Source organism: Brachionichthys hirsutus, chromosome 8 (genome assembly GCF_040956055.1).
Source record: "Brachionichthys hirsutus isolate HB-005 chromosome 8, CSIRO-AGI_Bhir_v1, whole genome shotgun sequence".
NCBI lineage: Eukaryota > Metazoa > Chordata > Actinopteri > Lophiiformes > Brachionichthyidae > Brachionichthys > Brachionichthys hirsutus.
Genome location: NC_090904.1, coordinates 1,226,980 through 1,242,417, shown reverse-complemented (window position 1 = coordinate 1,242,417; position 15,438 = coordinate 1,226,980). Strand labels below are relative to the sequence as shown.

At 43.6% G+C, this 15,438-nt stretch overlaps 1 protein-coding gene across 1 annotated transcript in view; it reads left to right on the top strand.

Annotated features, from left to right (window-relative positions):
• The window catches only part of LOC137898358 (calmodulin-binding transcription activator 1-like), a 40,300-nt gene that overhangs the window by 8,221 nt on the left and 16,641 nt on the right, over positions 1-15,438 (top strand). Inside the window, exons 4-5 of the mRNA XM_068742386.1 lie at positions 12,458-12,525; positions 15,149-15,284. Of these exons, the coding sequence (XP_068598487.1) occupies positions 12,458-12,525; positions 15,149-15,284 (204 nt within the window). The remainder of the gene's footprint in view (positions 1-12,457; positions 12,526-15,148; positions 15,285-15,438) is intronic.

Sequence of the window (15,438 nt, the reverse complement as noted above, 5' to 3'; positions counted from 1 at the left end):
ATTTGTATTTTCCTGTACTGCAGACGTTTAAAGAAGTAGACGAGGCTTCAACAGCAGCCACATAACGCAATTTCATATGTGGGATTTCCAGAGCAATCAGCCGTCAGACTTGAAGCTTTCAATTTATTGTTTCAGTCCCGTGTGAGTGTGTGTGTGTTTGTGCGTGCGGTAAATTGTGGTCTAGATGTTGCCCATGAAGTCTGGTAATGTGTTATTGACAGGCCTGCAATGAAAGCAGCCAGTAATTATTTGCTGTGTCGACTGTGTGTCTGCGTTTGGTTGTGAATGTACATGTTTGCTCATGAGTGAGTGTCGATACAATTCTTCTTTTAATTTTTTAGCAGGAAATCAAGACTGGCATTGAATTTCCCCATCCTCAATGTTTCTGCAGTAGAATTAGGATTATCCTTAGCGTGTGTGTGAGTGAGTGTGTGTGTGTGTGTGTGTGTGTGGGTCGTGCATGGGTGCATGATGACATAAGATCCTTTGATCGCTGTTTTGTCACACATGACACCTTGGCCTCCCACAAGCACTGAGCTGTGACCCCATCCATATTTACTCTGTACATTCTTCATCGTCCTCCTCTCTGTTCTCTTTTCCTCTCTTCATCCGAGTGCCCCCACCACCACCACCATTCTCTCCCCCTCTCTCTCTCTCTCTCTTGTGTATCTACTGATGTGTGAAATTATTCTGGGATGGAGGGATGGATTCCTCCCCGAAGGGCTGAGCGGAGGCGTGAGCCTTTTGTTCAATAATAGATTGGGGATGTATGTGTATCTGTCCATTTTAATAGACTACAGACTAGTTGTAGATAACAAACTACACTCAAGTGGACAAATTGATGGTAGAGAATGTTTTAACCACCTATCAGAAAGATTTGTTATTGGTTGTGTTGTTGTTTTCAGTAAATTCCATGGATTGCTGGAATAAGAATGATAAAAAGGCTGTCAAACATCTGTAAATGTTAACAAAGACAACCTTTAGACTCCGGCTCATGAACGTAAAGCATTATTTTTTATTGGACAGTGAAACGTTCATTCATACACTATGTAAATGTGCAAGTCAATGCATGATCAAATGCACATTTTAAAGTTATCAACTTCAGAGCAACAGCCCTGAAATTATTCAAATGATGCAACTATAAAATGGGTTGGTGCAAACGTCAGGGCATCGTCTGTGCCACAATGTCAACCGTGCGTGGGTGCAAAAATCAAGCGCTGGAGGACGACATTAGTTTGGTACTAGTGCTATGAAAAATGAATAGAATAGAATAGAATACTGCAAGTACGGCAACGGAAATATGTTCTATGAGTGAGCATCGGGCCGCTGCAATCGCTCGCGCCGTCAACTACTCTCTTTGTCGAACCGTAAGAAACATGAAACATGCAGTATTACTATTATAGAAACATGCAGTATTACTATTATAGAGCTCTTTCCTTGTCATGCAGTGAAATAGTGGTGGCGACATGATGCTAACATCTATGTGACAGTTCACACATGCTCATATCTGGCTGTGCTGCTCCATGAGACTATCATGATTGCTTAAAGCAGAAATATATTTTAGATGACTGCCCCATCTGCTTCCTGTCTGTGCTTGTGATTTAAAGAGCAGGCATTGCCATGGTAACACACTGTGTGTGAGGGCGTGCACGTATTTCCCGCTAATGGTCTGATCGATGCACGTGTGACACAAATGCTGTTTGTGAGTGTTCAGTGCACGAAAGGCGATGAGAGAGGCGTGAGATAGTCAGTATGTCTGCTCGTGATGCCAAAGATGTCTGATGAATAAAAAGAAGATCAAGGACAGCTTCAAATGTAAAGGAAGCCACTCCCACTCACCTGTGTGCCTGTAGCCTAAACATTATTCTATGAGTGTGTGTTAAAGCCTGTGTACATGTTCGATTTGTTATTCATCCTGTTGTTGTTGTTTGTTAACCCTTTATTGCCAGGATTTCGGGATTTTGAGACTTCTACTTCAGAAGTTAGACCCCCCCCTCCCCGATAGATACAAGACAGCACATGCATCTGCGTTTCCCCATTGTTTTTATGGGGACCCCATGATACAACCTTGAAGACACTTTAAAGTCCTCAAACCCCACTTTGAAAATCACTGCGTAAGCAGGTAGCCAGTAGGAGGCTGTTACTCTCTGTCCCCTTTATACTGTGGAGAAAGGTGCCCTTGATTTATGATTTTGATGTGTGAATCGCTAATGTCCTACGCACAATGGCACGGGACCAGGAGCGGCTGACACCCGGTTTGTCTGCTGTGTCGGAAACAAAGACAAAAGTAATAGACCTCTGGTGTTGTGTGAGAGCTTACCAAAAGTAAAATAATTAAATGTGAGTTTGTACTATTCATAAATTGGTATTGTATTATTGTCTGTGTGTGTGTGTGTGTGTGTGTGTGTGCTAGGAGCGTATCAGACCAAGCCTATGGCGGCAACCTCTCCTGTTGACACTGAGGTTTTTTGCCGTGACCATTTACCAGAGTAAAGCATTCTTTAATGAGGGGGCAGAAAAGCCGGCGCACACTTGCTCATGTCTACACTACACACACAGACATGCGCTCGCACAATACCAGAGGAGTGTTTCACTACTCCTTACATTTGATTTCTATCATCTCTAAGCATATCTCTGTCTTTTGGTTTTGGGTTTAGATGTATTCTATGTTTGGAGAGGATCAAGTTATTATCACTAATTATTCCTCCAGGCTCTCTCTCTCTCGCTCTCTCTCTCTCTCTCTCTCTCCCCCCCATTTTCTATCTTTATATCACTGTTTTTTAACTGTCCCATTTCTACTAAACTTTCAGACAGTGTTATTTGCCTTCACGACAAAAACATTTTCTAGATAAATATCTTCCCCACAATAATTTATCAAAGAAAATGTTAACTGTAGATACTGAATGATATTAGACACTATGAGTGTGGGGGTGTTGTGTATACGCTCCTAACACACACACACAACTGAAAGGCCAGCAATGACTGTTGCGATGTAATGCTGCTGCAAAGGCAAAGGCAACACTTTCTATATCATTTAATGTCCCCTCATAGAACCCCGGTAATATCTGAGCACTGTGTAAATTAGATTAAATTCATTGAAGACAGATATAGCATGAAAGTGCCACACACACACACACACACACACACACACACACACACACACAGATCGTTCATGCACTCCTATTTTGAGTGCTTGTAATGTGTGTGTGAAGTTTGTCTCAATAACTTTATAACTTTAACTTTACAAACTGTTTTCTCCTTAGATGAGCAGCAAGACTTAGAAATATATTTTATGTCCGTAAAAGCCGATTTTGCATGTTCGCATTCCCAATTAACTGTGATATGCCAATAAAATACTCCTAGTACAACTCCTAGTACACCGTAAATCAAGTTTAACATGTGCTGGAACCTCTTGGGGTTTTTTTCCATTAGTGTTTTTAGCATAATTATATATGCAGAGACTCATAAAGGAACATGCTCATTTCAGGATTTCTGAATTTAATACATATTTTATACTTTCTACTCATGGGTTACATAAGTATAGGTTTCAGTAAAGGATCTTTTATAATAATCAAGCATTCGAATACTTGAATACAGTTTATGAACAGCTTCCTTATTTTAGAGTTAACTTTCACTTTTATATATTCCTTAAAAAACGGACATAGCTTGAGTTGTTTTAGAGTGTAATAAGGACAGTTGATAAAGGATTTGTTGTTGTGTAAGGGTTATGGTATTGACCACCTATCATGGTGGGCTTTGATGTTGGAGATAGCGTTCAGTTTTACAGCTTCTTAATCCCAGATTGTGTCGCTGTATTTTAAATCTCTTTGACTACTCACTTAAGCCTCCTTGATCAAATATTCACAAGATTAATGCATGAATAAGTGACTAAGTTAACACTTCAATAATTTTGCTCAAGAAATGAATGTGGAATCTTTAATTTTTGCTGTTGCTGGCAGAATGTTAATTCAGTCTCCACAGAGATTTTCTACATTGCTTGTTTGGACGATTTTAACGATTGCTTTTTTTTTTTAGTTTACAGCAAAATAAATGCTTGAAGTTAAAGAGAGTCCTTTGTAGAAATAGTTAAGAACTTATGCAATTTCTGCATGCTTGTTTTTGCCGTGCAATATAAATCTTACATACACTTTATTATTAGATACACAGAAGACGCTACAGAAGCAGCCAACCAGAATTCAGAGACATATTTTCAAAAGGCTAAACCGTATGTCATATCCCATTTGTTTGTGCTCTTTAAAACTGTTGTGGGTGTCAAACTGTCTGTTTAGTTGATATGGATCTGAGTGTGTTGGCTCATATTAGGTCTCAACCCACTAATGGCCACTTACAGGCTCTCGTTCTTATTTTATATTAAAACCTGCACGCATGTGTCGGTGTGTAATTCCTTCATCAATTGTCTTTGTTACTCAGAAAATACAGTATAATGATTAAAAAATAATAATTAAGTTGTTCCTGCGAGAAAAACAGCACCTCCAGGATCTACCGTCATGTCTGTGTTCCCATGTTACATATAAATATTATGTTATATCACGGAGCCCCCCAGCTGCACATTCTGAACATTGTTCTTTGACTTATTTCTGGCCTCATCGTGATTTGTTTCAAAATAAAAGACTATATCTTTTAAATGAGAATGAAGGTACATTAGATTAATTAGATTTCTTAGTTATGGGGCGAGTTTCAAAGTACGTTTCATCATTTTTAATACTTGTACAATTTTTTTTTTGTGAGTTTCAAATCAAAAGAGGATTTCAAGGTTATGCTCTCCATACTGAAGCATTTGATGGAGCGTTTCAGGGGAAGGGGTCAGCCAGATGCATGTCATCTCTTATTTTTAATGTTAGAATATTACAGATCTCAGTTTAATACAGCGTCCGGCCCAAAAGGGAATATTACTCATCCACTACATCATATCAAAATATAGAAGAAAAGATATACAGTGAAAGAACTATGGTTTGCATTTTCAAATAAAATGAGCCTGAAATGTACACACAATATTTGCATGTGTACATTGTTATGTGTTTGTGTGTTTCCCCTTATCCCTACTCTACCTGCCTCTCCCCTCCGCTGCCTCCCGTACGGAACGTCTGCTCTCATATGGAATGTGTTTGTAAAAGTCATGATTAAACAAAATGGCATTTCTGTGTGAGTGTGTGCGTTTGTGTGTTCTCTGTCTTTGTGTATACACCATACTAACTGTCTACACACTTGTGTTTTAATGCAGCTGTGTCGCTATTCTAAGACTAGTTCAGCGGTAATACAGCATCCATCATCCTGTACGCTAAGGAGGTAATGATATAAAAGGCATACTGATGCTACATTTGCATCCTGACATCTAATTGTTTGAATGTCTCACATAAAGTGGTGAGTGGAGAATGATGAACACCACAACACGGAACGGAGATATCATACTTCTTCTCTGGGCTAGTGACGCTGTTCGTTCAGGTCTTTAGCTGCTTTGCAATGAACACGCTGGTAATGCGTGGAAGAAAACAGCCCACGCATTATACTTATTGTATGTCGTATTTGCTCACTAATCCACATGACAACAGCCCAAAATGAGGTATTAACCGACGTTAAGGCTAACGCCATGATTGCCTCATGTTGACAGTATACAGCATATGCTCTGCTGGTATGTTAAGTCTTAAAGGTCACATATTATACCCCTTTTCCACAAGTTAACACAGTTCCCAGACACTTATATGCAATATCTGTGACAGTCTTTGGTCAAAATAGCACGCAGATGCTGCAGGACAGCGTCCCTCTCTTCTGTCTCAAACAGATGCTGCAGGACAGCGTCCCTCTTTTCTGTCTCAAACAGATGCTGCAGGACAGCGTCCCTCATTTCTGTCTCAAACAGATGCTGCAGGACAGCGTCCCTCATTTCTGTCTCAAACAGATGCTGCAGGACAGCGTCCCTCATTTCTGTCTCAAACAGATGCTGCAGGATGGCGTCCCTCATTCCTGTCTCAAACAGATGCTGCAGGACAGCGTCCCTCATTTCTGTCTCAAACAGATGCTGCAGGACAGCGTCCCTCATTTCTGTCTCAAACAGATGCTGCAGGACAGCGTCCCTCTTTTCTGTCTCAAACCGCTCTGCCAGAAACGCCTCTGAAAAGGAAACTGAAACTAGGATTGACTGGATAATATGTCCCTAATATGTCCCCTTTAACATTGCCCTGTACATTGCTCTATATCGACTATTTCTCGTGAGGCTTTAAGTTCTAGTCTCTGCATGCTTGAACCTGTCGTTGCCTGTTGATGCAAAGTCGATGTGGGAAGTTACACCATCGGCCGTATCTGTCTACCCCTTTATTTACGTAAACCTTCATTTTTAGAAATAGTTTACATAGTCAACGCTAAATATATGGCGAAATTGCTGATGCCTTTGTCTGGACCTTTAAATTGTCAGTTTCATCCCCCGTCTTATTTAGTTGCATACATACAGTATATACACATTATGTAGACGTTTAAAGATAGCAAGCATACTTTTGCACCCACTGCATGAGTCACAGCGTTTGAAAAGAGGATGATGACAAATGCTGTGCTCTACCTTTTACAATGCTTCATCACTAAGAATAAATATACTGTTGCCTCAGTGAGGAGGCCCGTTGGATCTATTATTGTGCGATTCGATACACTTATAAACTAATAACGGCATAGCCATATGTTCAGCAGGCATTGCGATTTGCAGATACTTGCTCATGGATTTTGCCCAAATTCTGCCAGCAGTTGTGTGTCAAAATGGATGAACGCATTTATTAAACCATGTGTAAGGTAGATCACATTTTGCAATACCCTGAAAGAGTTAGTGCAAGGCTGATCGTAACAGTCTATTCAGGTCTACAGCCCAGGGCTTCATCCCAGGCAGAGAGAGATCAAGCAGTGGAAACCAGCCACCAGAGCATAGTTGATAACCTTTAATGTTTACTTTTGTGTATTATTCTTTTAACTCCACCTGTCTGTCTCCTAGTATGAAGTCTGCAGCACTAATGTTGGTAGAAAAAAATGCTGCATAGTGTATACCCAAGATTAAAGGCGATTTGTACATCTGTATACTGACGCTTGTCTTTGGCAGTTTGTTTTTGATGCTGGAGGAGAGTGAAATATGCATGATTTCAACACGGGTGGCTCTGATTTCTTTTCCAGAACAACAAACAAATGACATGAAATCTTTATTTAGTAGAGCCAGAAGGAATTCCACATTGATTTTTTTTCAGGAGAGGAGTCAGCAGTTAACTACAGTAGAGTTGTTTGTTTTTTCTGAAAAGGATCTACAGAGATATTTACTGAGAGTGCGCACGTATACACACACGCACACACACACACACACACACACACGCTTATGCTCCCACCTTCAGTTGACTGAGGAGGAGAAAAACCCTAAAGATCGCCACGGAGACCCATCTCTCAAATTTATTCATTAAACTCCCAAATGCTCCCCTTAACGAATGTAATTAGAATATGGTAATGAGAGAGGGCTGAACCAGGGAGTGTTGTAATACGCTTAGCAGCACAGAGGGAGAGAGCAGAAGAGGAGAAAGACGGAGACGGAGCGGGAAAGAGAGTGAGGGTGGTAAAGGAGAGGGAAACAGAGAGAAATAGAGAGACTGACAGGATGCCAAATTTATGTCTTGTTATAAACAAGTTTTTATGCTAATGAGAGGTGGCGCACACTATTTCTCTCTCTCTCTCTCTCTCTCCAACACTACATCTCTTCCTCTCGTTCTTTGTTTCCCTCTCTCTCTACCATACCAAATCCCCTCAGAACAATAACACCAACAATAGCAGAGCAGTGATGCGCCTCTGGAGGCAAAATGACTCACAGCGAGGTAAAACATCAGGGGTTAACACAACCACATTGAGACCCCCCCCCACCATGACTCGGTCTCAGTCAACCTTCCACTATAAAACACAACTGTCATTAGAGATTTCAAACATGCCTCTCGGTGTTTATGTTTATGTGTGTGTGTGTGCGTGCGTACGTGTGTGCACTATTTCTTGGTTAACTATGTGGAAGTTTTTGATGACTCTGACAGGCTTTATCTCAGAAGCCCAAACACAGTGGGGGTCCTGGTATTGTGTTTGACACCACACACCTGTAGCGGTCTTTGATGTGTTCAACTGCCTGCTGTGAGGGTGGGGGGGGGGGGGGGGGCTGTCTCCTCAAATGCAAATACTATGCCGGTGGAAGCGAACCGGTAAAGTGTGCAAAAGAAAGAAAGTCTTAGAAAAGTACGATTGATGTTCCCTCAGTGGATTGGACCTGACTCTTCTTTGCTCTCAGGTGAGAGGCAAAAAAGTTCGTGTGACATTACTCTGTGTGTGCGTGCGTGCGTGCGTGTGTGTGTGTGTGTGTGTGTACTAGCCACCTTCAATATTTAGACTTCTCTGTGAGTGACAAGGGAGAGAAAGTAAAGAGGTCAAACCAAAAGTAGGAGGAGTACGGGGGCGAAGGAGAGGGGAGTGGGACCGTTTCATTATAAAGCCGTCACTCACGAGGGCAGCAGCGACCACAGACTCTTCTGAGGCCCAACCTCTGCAGGGCTGCGTGTGAATGCGTGTTCCTGCACGTCCACCTATATCTGAGCATGTGTGTAGATGTGTGTGTGTGTGTGTGAATACTGTGACAGAGACGGATACAACACCCATGCCTCTCTGTCAGCAAGGTGACGGGCGGGTTCCCCCTGAAGGTCAGAACCAGTGTGTCATCCGTGTAGCATGCCACTGAGAGAACAAAGAAAAGCCTGCCAAGTTCGCATTTATTCATTCACACAAGTGGGGTTTTACAATAATAGGCCCACCATTTGTATTCATGTGTATACAAGTTTTTTCACATCTGTGGATATGCGAGTGTGTGTGTTGCCCAGTGTGTGATGAGGTGTTTATATGATAAACAAGAGGCAGGCTTGAGAGGAATTCTGATCAGGGGCTTTGCAACAGTTGTTATGGAAACAGCATTAAGCAGTCGCATTAGCCAGTGAAGGTAATATAAAGGCTGTTGAAAGTAACACACTGCGGGGAGTGAGGCATTTTGGGAATATACTATAATACAAAGTACAATTTTATTTGCTCTGGGTTTACAATCGCGTTCATCCAGTTGTGTTGTGTGGAAGAAGAGAGCAAAAGGAGCCTTCAGAGCCGCATGTTTGACCCGGCTAGAGGAACGGCGTGCAAACGAGACGTTTTTGGTCTGGTTCTTGTAACGATTGAACGAGTTTACTCATCTTTATCTTCGTGACACTCTTTAATTGGGAGACTGGCCAGTGCTCCATGACATTGGTGGTTTTAAAGGTCACCCACAGCTGTTCATTGAGAGCGATCGGCTCCATCCTACGTCTCTTAACAACATGCCTGCAGGCAACTCTTAATTCTGATGGCTTATTGATTGATATTTTTCAAATGAAAGCATTCTTAGAATATTTATTATTTATTAATATATTTATTATTTTACACGCTTTCCAAAAAATAAATAAAGAATGTTTTTAAATAGACCCTAATCAACAAAATAGGGTTTGAGCAATTGGCTGAGATGGTGTTCTGGAGTGATGCCAGCAGGTCTGCATCAGAATAATCTTTCATTTTGGATACCGTATCAACATCGGACACTGACAAGGTTGTTCTAGGAAGAAGAGAAGCAGTGGAGGTGCTCAGGAACAAATTAGACGTCCCCTGGTCATGCTAATGCAGTTCTTTCCACCAGATATTCATACAAGACTCGCGCTCAAGGAAAAGGGTAGAAGCGTGCTGTTGTAGCTCAAAAGGATGCTTCAGTTTTCCACCTCCCCACAAATAAACGCTTCAAGGCCAAATGATAATGTGGTGAGAACCAGAGGCAGCCTTCATTCGAGGCGTTTCAAAAGGATGTGACAGTTCCAGTTTACAGACAACTCTGTTCCCCCCCGATCTCTGTCGGGTTGATGCTCATCATTAAGCTTCACACATGCACTCAGTCTCACGCACACTCACCCCTACGCACACGCACACGCACACGCACACGCACACGCACACGCACACGCACACGCACGCTAGCCTGTGGCTAGACCCTATAACGGAGTCTCCCCGGGGAAAGCTCCTGGATAAGTCTGTTGCAGTGTCGGCGCCCCTCCCCTTCCCATCCCTCCTCTGGAAATCTCCCTTAGGCCTGTAAGGGTATGTGAATGCGTGTGTGTGTGTGTGTGTGTGTGTGTGTGTCTGCCTCTGTGCTAATTCGTGTGTGTCTGCCTGTCTGCTTTCTTGTACATGCAACTCCAAGAAACTTCTTGGAGGGCGATGCTCTCAGTTATGCATGAGTGGGAGGCTGATTTCCCCAACTGCATTGCTGCTCCGATCCATTTCCCACTTATGTGCTCTGCTTTGGAAGATATTTTTTAAGCCTCTCTCTCTTTCTCACTTTCTCTCATGAACAGACAGACAGGAATAGTGTTTATTCGGTGAAGTGTCTGTGTGCATTCAGCTGGGCCTGTCATAATGTATTATTACATAGACATGCAGAATGTCTGGGTTTCTGGAGTATATCTCTCTGGAGGAAGATACTTGTCCCTGTCCCTGACACACACACACACACACACAGAGTATTCCTGAAGGGTCAGTGTGTCACCAGACATCCCCAAAGCACTCCATCACTGGTTTCCACTGTGACAATAGCTGTGACTTCCTGAGGATCGACCTTCACCATCTCACTTCTGTCGCTCTTCAGATGGGCGTGTGTGCCAGTGAGGGAGTGAGCAGCAGTGTGCTAAGTGAATGTGTGTGTGTGTGTGTGTGTATGTGTGGGTGTGTTTCAAAGTGTGTGTCAGGCTGCCTTTTCAGCTGACTCCTCTGTTTCTGGCTTTTTAATGGCTCTTATGGGGCAGGCCTTTAATTGCAAGTCTCTCTCCCTCCTTAATCCTCCCATCCTTCTGTCTCTCCCAGCCCCTCATCTCCCCTCTTCTTCTACTCTCTCCTCCCACCTCCCATTGGCAGACAGTCACTAGGGGAGCCCAAGTGCCTGGCTAGGACTGAGGGGCCGTATAGGATATTGACTTGCTGCGAAGTGGTTTGGGAGGAGGAGAGGTGGCTGCCTGTCACAGCTAATGAATAGATGCATAAAAGAACGAGGCATTGTGTGTGTGTGTGTGTGTGTGTGTGCGTGTGTGTGTGTGTGTGTGTGTGTGACTCGCTTGAGCTAAAAACTTTCATATGCCTCTGATAGACATTAACAGGCATAATTATGATCGTGTATGATGACATCCCCCCAACACACACACACACACACACACACACACACACTGTTTAAGTAAACTCGCATATAGATGCAGGATGAGGATGGGGGGTTGTGATGTGAGGATCGAATGGAGGATACTAAAAACACAATCCAGATAAGTGCCAGCATCCTCCAGCATCCTCCAGCTGCTCTCTCTTTTTGTCTCCTCACCATTTGTCCCCTCTCACTCTTTGTCCCTCCCTCTCCTCCGATCCGGCGGGTTGCTGGAGTGCTCTCATGTCAAACTGGGGCAAATAGCTAACATATACTCACACAGAAACGGAAAAGAGGAGGAGGTCTGGAGAGGACAGGCGAGGGGACCGTTGATCTGAAGGGGCTGGAGTGTTGATGTCTTCCTCACCGTTGCTTTGTGCTGCATTTGAGACACTGATTATCTTATGAGGACCATTTACATTTCGTAGTCGTTCACAACAAGTCGGTAAGACGGGAGTCAGACATTCAGACAGAAGGAAAGATGTTTTGAGAAGGAAACGAGGATCGAGAGAGTTCAGCGAGCGAAGAGGAAAGGTGTCGTTCTATGCGCAGCTATAAAGCCAGCGCGATGAACAATCCTTCCTTTGGTGTGTCTGAGTCTGTGTACGGACACTTTGTTTAGCCTCACTCTCAGTGGAATGCACCTGTATGATTTGAACTTTCTTTTCTTCTTTTTTTCTTAATGGATTCTTGTGAGTGAGGAAGAAGAAAAGAAATAGTGTGAGCTAAGGAGATGAAAGGAGAGCCGGAGGAATTAGGAATCAAGTCAGGAGCAGGATTTATCTAAGGGTAAACTGAGGAACTGGAAAGTACACAAAAACTTTTCCTATCAGCTTGCTCTCTCCGCTGGTGTATGGGTCTGCTTTTGTGTGTGTTTATTTGGCGTGTGTGTGTGTTTAGGAGATAGCTTTTCCTCCCTAGAGGAGGGATACGTTGGTGTGTCGGTGAGGGTGATTGGTTGTTGGCCCTTAGGGTCTGTCCGCTATATCTGTCTCCTGACTGACTGCTCTGTGACCAATTGGGTACCCAGACCCCACCGTGGCTATCGGATAGTGACATATTCTCTGTGGGCATTGGCCGGTCATCTGGAAATACCTGTTATGTTTCATCTCCTGGCAACACACAAACTCTGGAGCACACACGCACACACACGCACACACACACCAGCATAACCTTTCTGTCTTGTCTTTGCCTCTTTAGGAGATTGCTGCGTATCTCATCACTTTCGAGAAACACGATGAGTGGCTGACGACATCGCCAAAAACCAGGTGAGGAGAATGCTCAGCGGTTCACGCAGCGGTTGTACAAGCATCAGTCGAGCACGGATTCATGTTGGATTAATCCCAATGACGCGATGCCTGCTGGATTAAAACATGCATCGACTGATGTGGAAAGGTTCCTGCCCTACATGCCCGAGGACATGGCCACACCGTAAAGCACCTTGTCAGCTGGAAATAGAGTATTAATGAATGTAAATGTATAAGGATAAATGATGTATAATGTAGACATAGGAGGCTGTGTGTGTGGGGGGGGGGGGGGGGGGGGGGGTGAACAGAAATTCAAATCCCAAAGCTGAATATTCATTGAAGTGAATGAACAAGGAGCAAAGAGAGGTTATAGTTAGGAAGGAATGCAGGAGGGAGATAAAGAAAAAAGAGGACTGAAGAAAAAGGGCAACTTGAATTATTGATAAATCACCTTATTGACATTTACTTTAGTTAATACAGATGTCGGTGTAAAAGAGAGAGAAATAGAAATACAGAAACGAGTGACAGGAAATAAGAAATGTATGGGGGGAAGCGTGGGGAGGTGACTTTGTGGGTCTGCTTCTGATTACCGATGCCTCTGGAGGCCTGAGGTGATGCCTCCCTGCTCCCATTGTCGGAGCTGAAGGACTCCTCTCAGGAGGAGCCTGAGGCCAGCAGCACAGTTTATGTTGTGGATGGATTTCTCATTGATTGGTTGTGCTGCTGTGTCGCCTCAGCCTCCCCACAGCAACAGTAGCAGCAGTCATATTGGTGTTATTGAGCAGCAGTTAGATATAATCCCATTTACACATGACACAAGGCACGATTAGAACAGATTACAGCTAATCCCATCAAATGGAAAGGAGCTCGGCTAACAGAACCGGTGACGTGTGTGCGCGCAGCTGTGCAACTAAATGTGTGTGTTTTTATTCAAATACATATTTGAGGGGTCAAATTAAGATAACAATCAATGACCTTCAGTGAAATACCTCATCAGTTCTCGGTAATCACCCCCTCTCCTCTCACTTTTCTCTTCTACTCCTCCTCCTCCCTCCCTTCCTGTTACCGGACTCACTCTCTCGCCCACTGTGTCTCTTTATCTTTCTCTATTTTGTCTCTCCCTTCCCCTTGCCTTCTCTGTTTTCGCTCTGCTACACTGTTGAACAGTGGAAAAGCTTTTTATATCCCACACATCACAGCCCAGTTACAATCAATAGTATTTATGTCTGCTTGAATTGGAGAGCTTGCAAGGAACATGAGCAATGTCCACGTGCACGCACCTCTGCAGCCTCACGCATGAATATGAACATGTATGTCTGTTCACACACACACACACACACACGCACACACAGGCATACATCTGATCTCATCCATCTTCTCCATAACATCATTAGAATCAGCAGCTCTGAGATGACTCACACTGCTCGATTCAGGGACTAAACTCCGCCTTGATCGGAGGGTGGGGGTCTCCACTCCACTAAGAAACTGGCAGGCACAACCCAAAACAAGGTGTCAGAGAAAATCAACTCACAGTAAATTCAATTTCACCACACACAGTGTTCTGAGTAAATTGCAATCATCTTAGTCCATATATAGATGTGTCTCCATCACATTCTTGCACAGAGGAGAGGAGAGGAGAGGAGAGGAGAGGAGAGGAGAGGAGAGGAGAGGAGAGGAGAGGAGAGGAGAGGAAAAGCAGGAACTAAGGCTAGGATACGGGAGGAAGGAATAGATGAGGCGAGGAGCTGAGAGTAAAGTGTGAATGAATGGAGAGACTGAAAAAGGAGTAAAGATCTAGGGAAGAGATGGTGTGATACAGATACCTGATGTTGCTTGTTCAGAGGAGGTCAGAGGGAAAAGGAGACGGTGTGTGTGTGTGCGCGTGAAGTTGCATGTGACTGTGAGAGAGACACACGTGTGTGTATGTGTTTATTGACTGTTAACAGACATGTTCGCTTTCTGTTGTCATGAGATAAGGCATTGAATCATTTTTCCTCCTCATGCACACGCACACACACACACACACACAGAAAGCGAGAGGGGCAGGGGGGGTATGTACACACACCTGTCCTTAATGTTTCAGAAGTAATGATTGATTGTTGCTCAGCAGGTTTGACATTGAGCCCACAGAACACACGGCAGTCGGTCCTGCGCTCCATGACATCTCTGCAGCATCTCTTTCAGTCGACATGCATAGCTCCTGGTGTGTGTGTGTGTGTGCGTGCGCGCGTGCATGTTGATCTCACCAGGTGTTTATAGAATGGGAGATTAGAGGCCAATGTCCCTGCTGAGTGGATAAATAACCCTACTAAAATATTAACAGGCTGGACTGTGAGTCTGGGTATAAGAGGGGCGGGGCAACCTGCATGGGAATCGCTAGCTTGACTATGGGAACAAAACTATGTTGTTTGCTTTAAGAAAAGTCTGAAAAGTCCAGACCCTTTTGAGTTATGTTGTTAAAAAAACAGACAAAACAACCAAAGCCGGCGTTTATATAACCCCCGCTTCGGCGGAGGTAATTAAATTACAGTCAGTTGTCAGACCTTATGTATAGTATATATATGCATATATACTATATATTGTTTCATCAATAAAATGCAAGGCTATGTGTGCCTCACTAACTCTACATCCTGTTCTCCATCAGGCCTCAAAATGGGTCTATGATCCTATATAATCGTAAGAAGGTGAAGTACAGGAAAGATGGCTACTGTTGGAAGAAAAGGAAAGACGGGAAGACCACCCGAGAGGACCACATGAAGCTCAAAGTCCAGGGAGTGGAGGTGAGAGGCTGGAGTGGAAAAACATCAATGATGGCGCCTCAGCATGGCGTCACTGTCCGTCCTGTCCTTAACTTACTTTCTCTGACTCAGAGACACATATACAAAACACAAGGGTGCACATAAACGGAAGCTACAGCCAGAGTAGCCCCTCTTG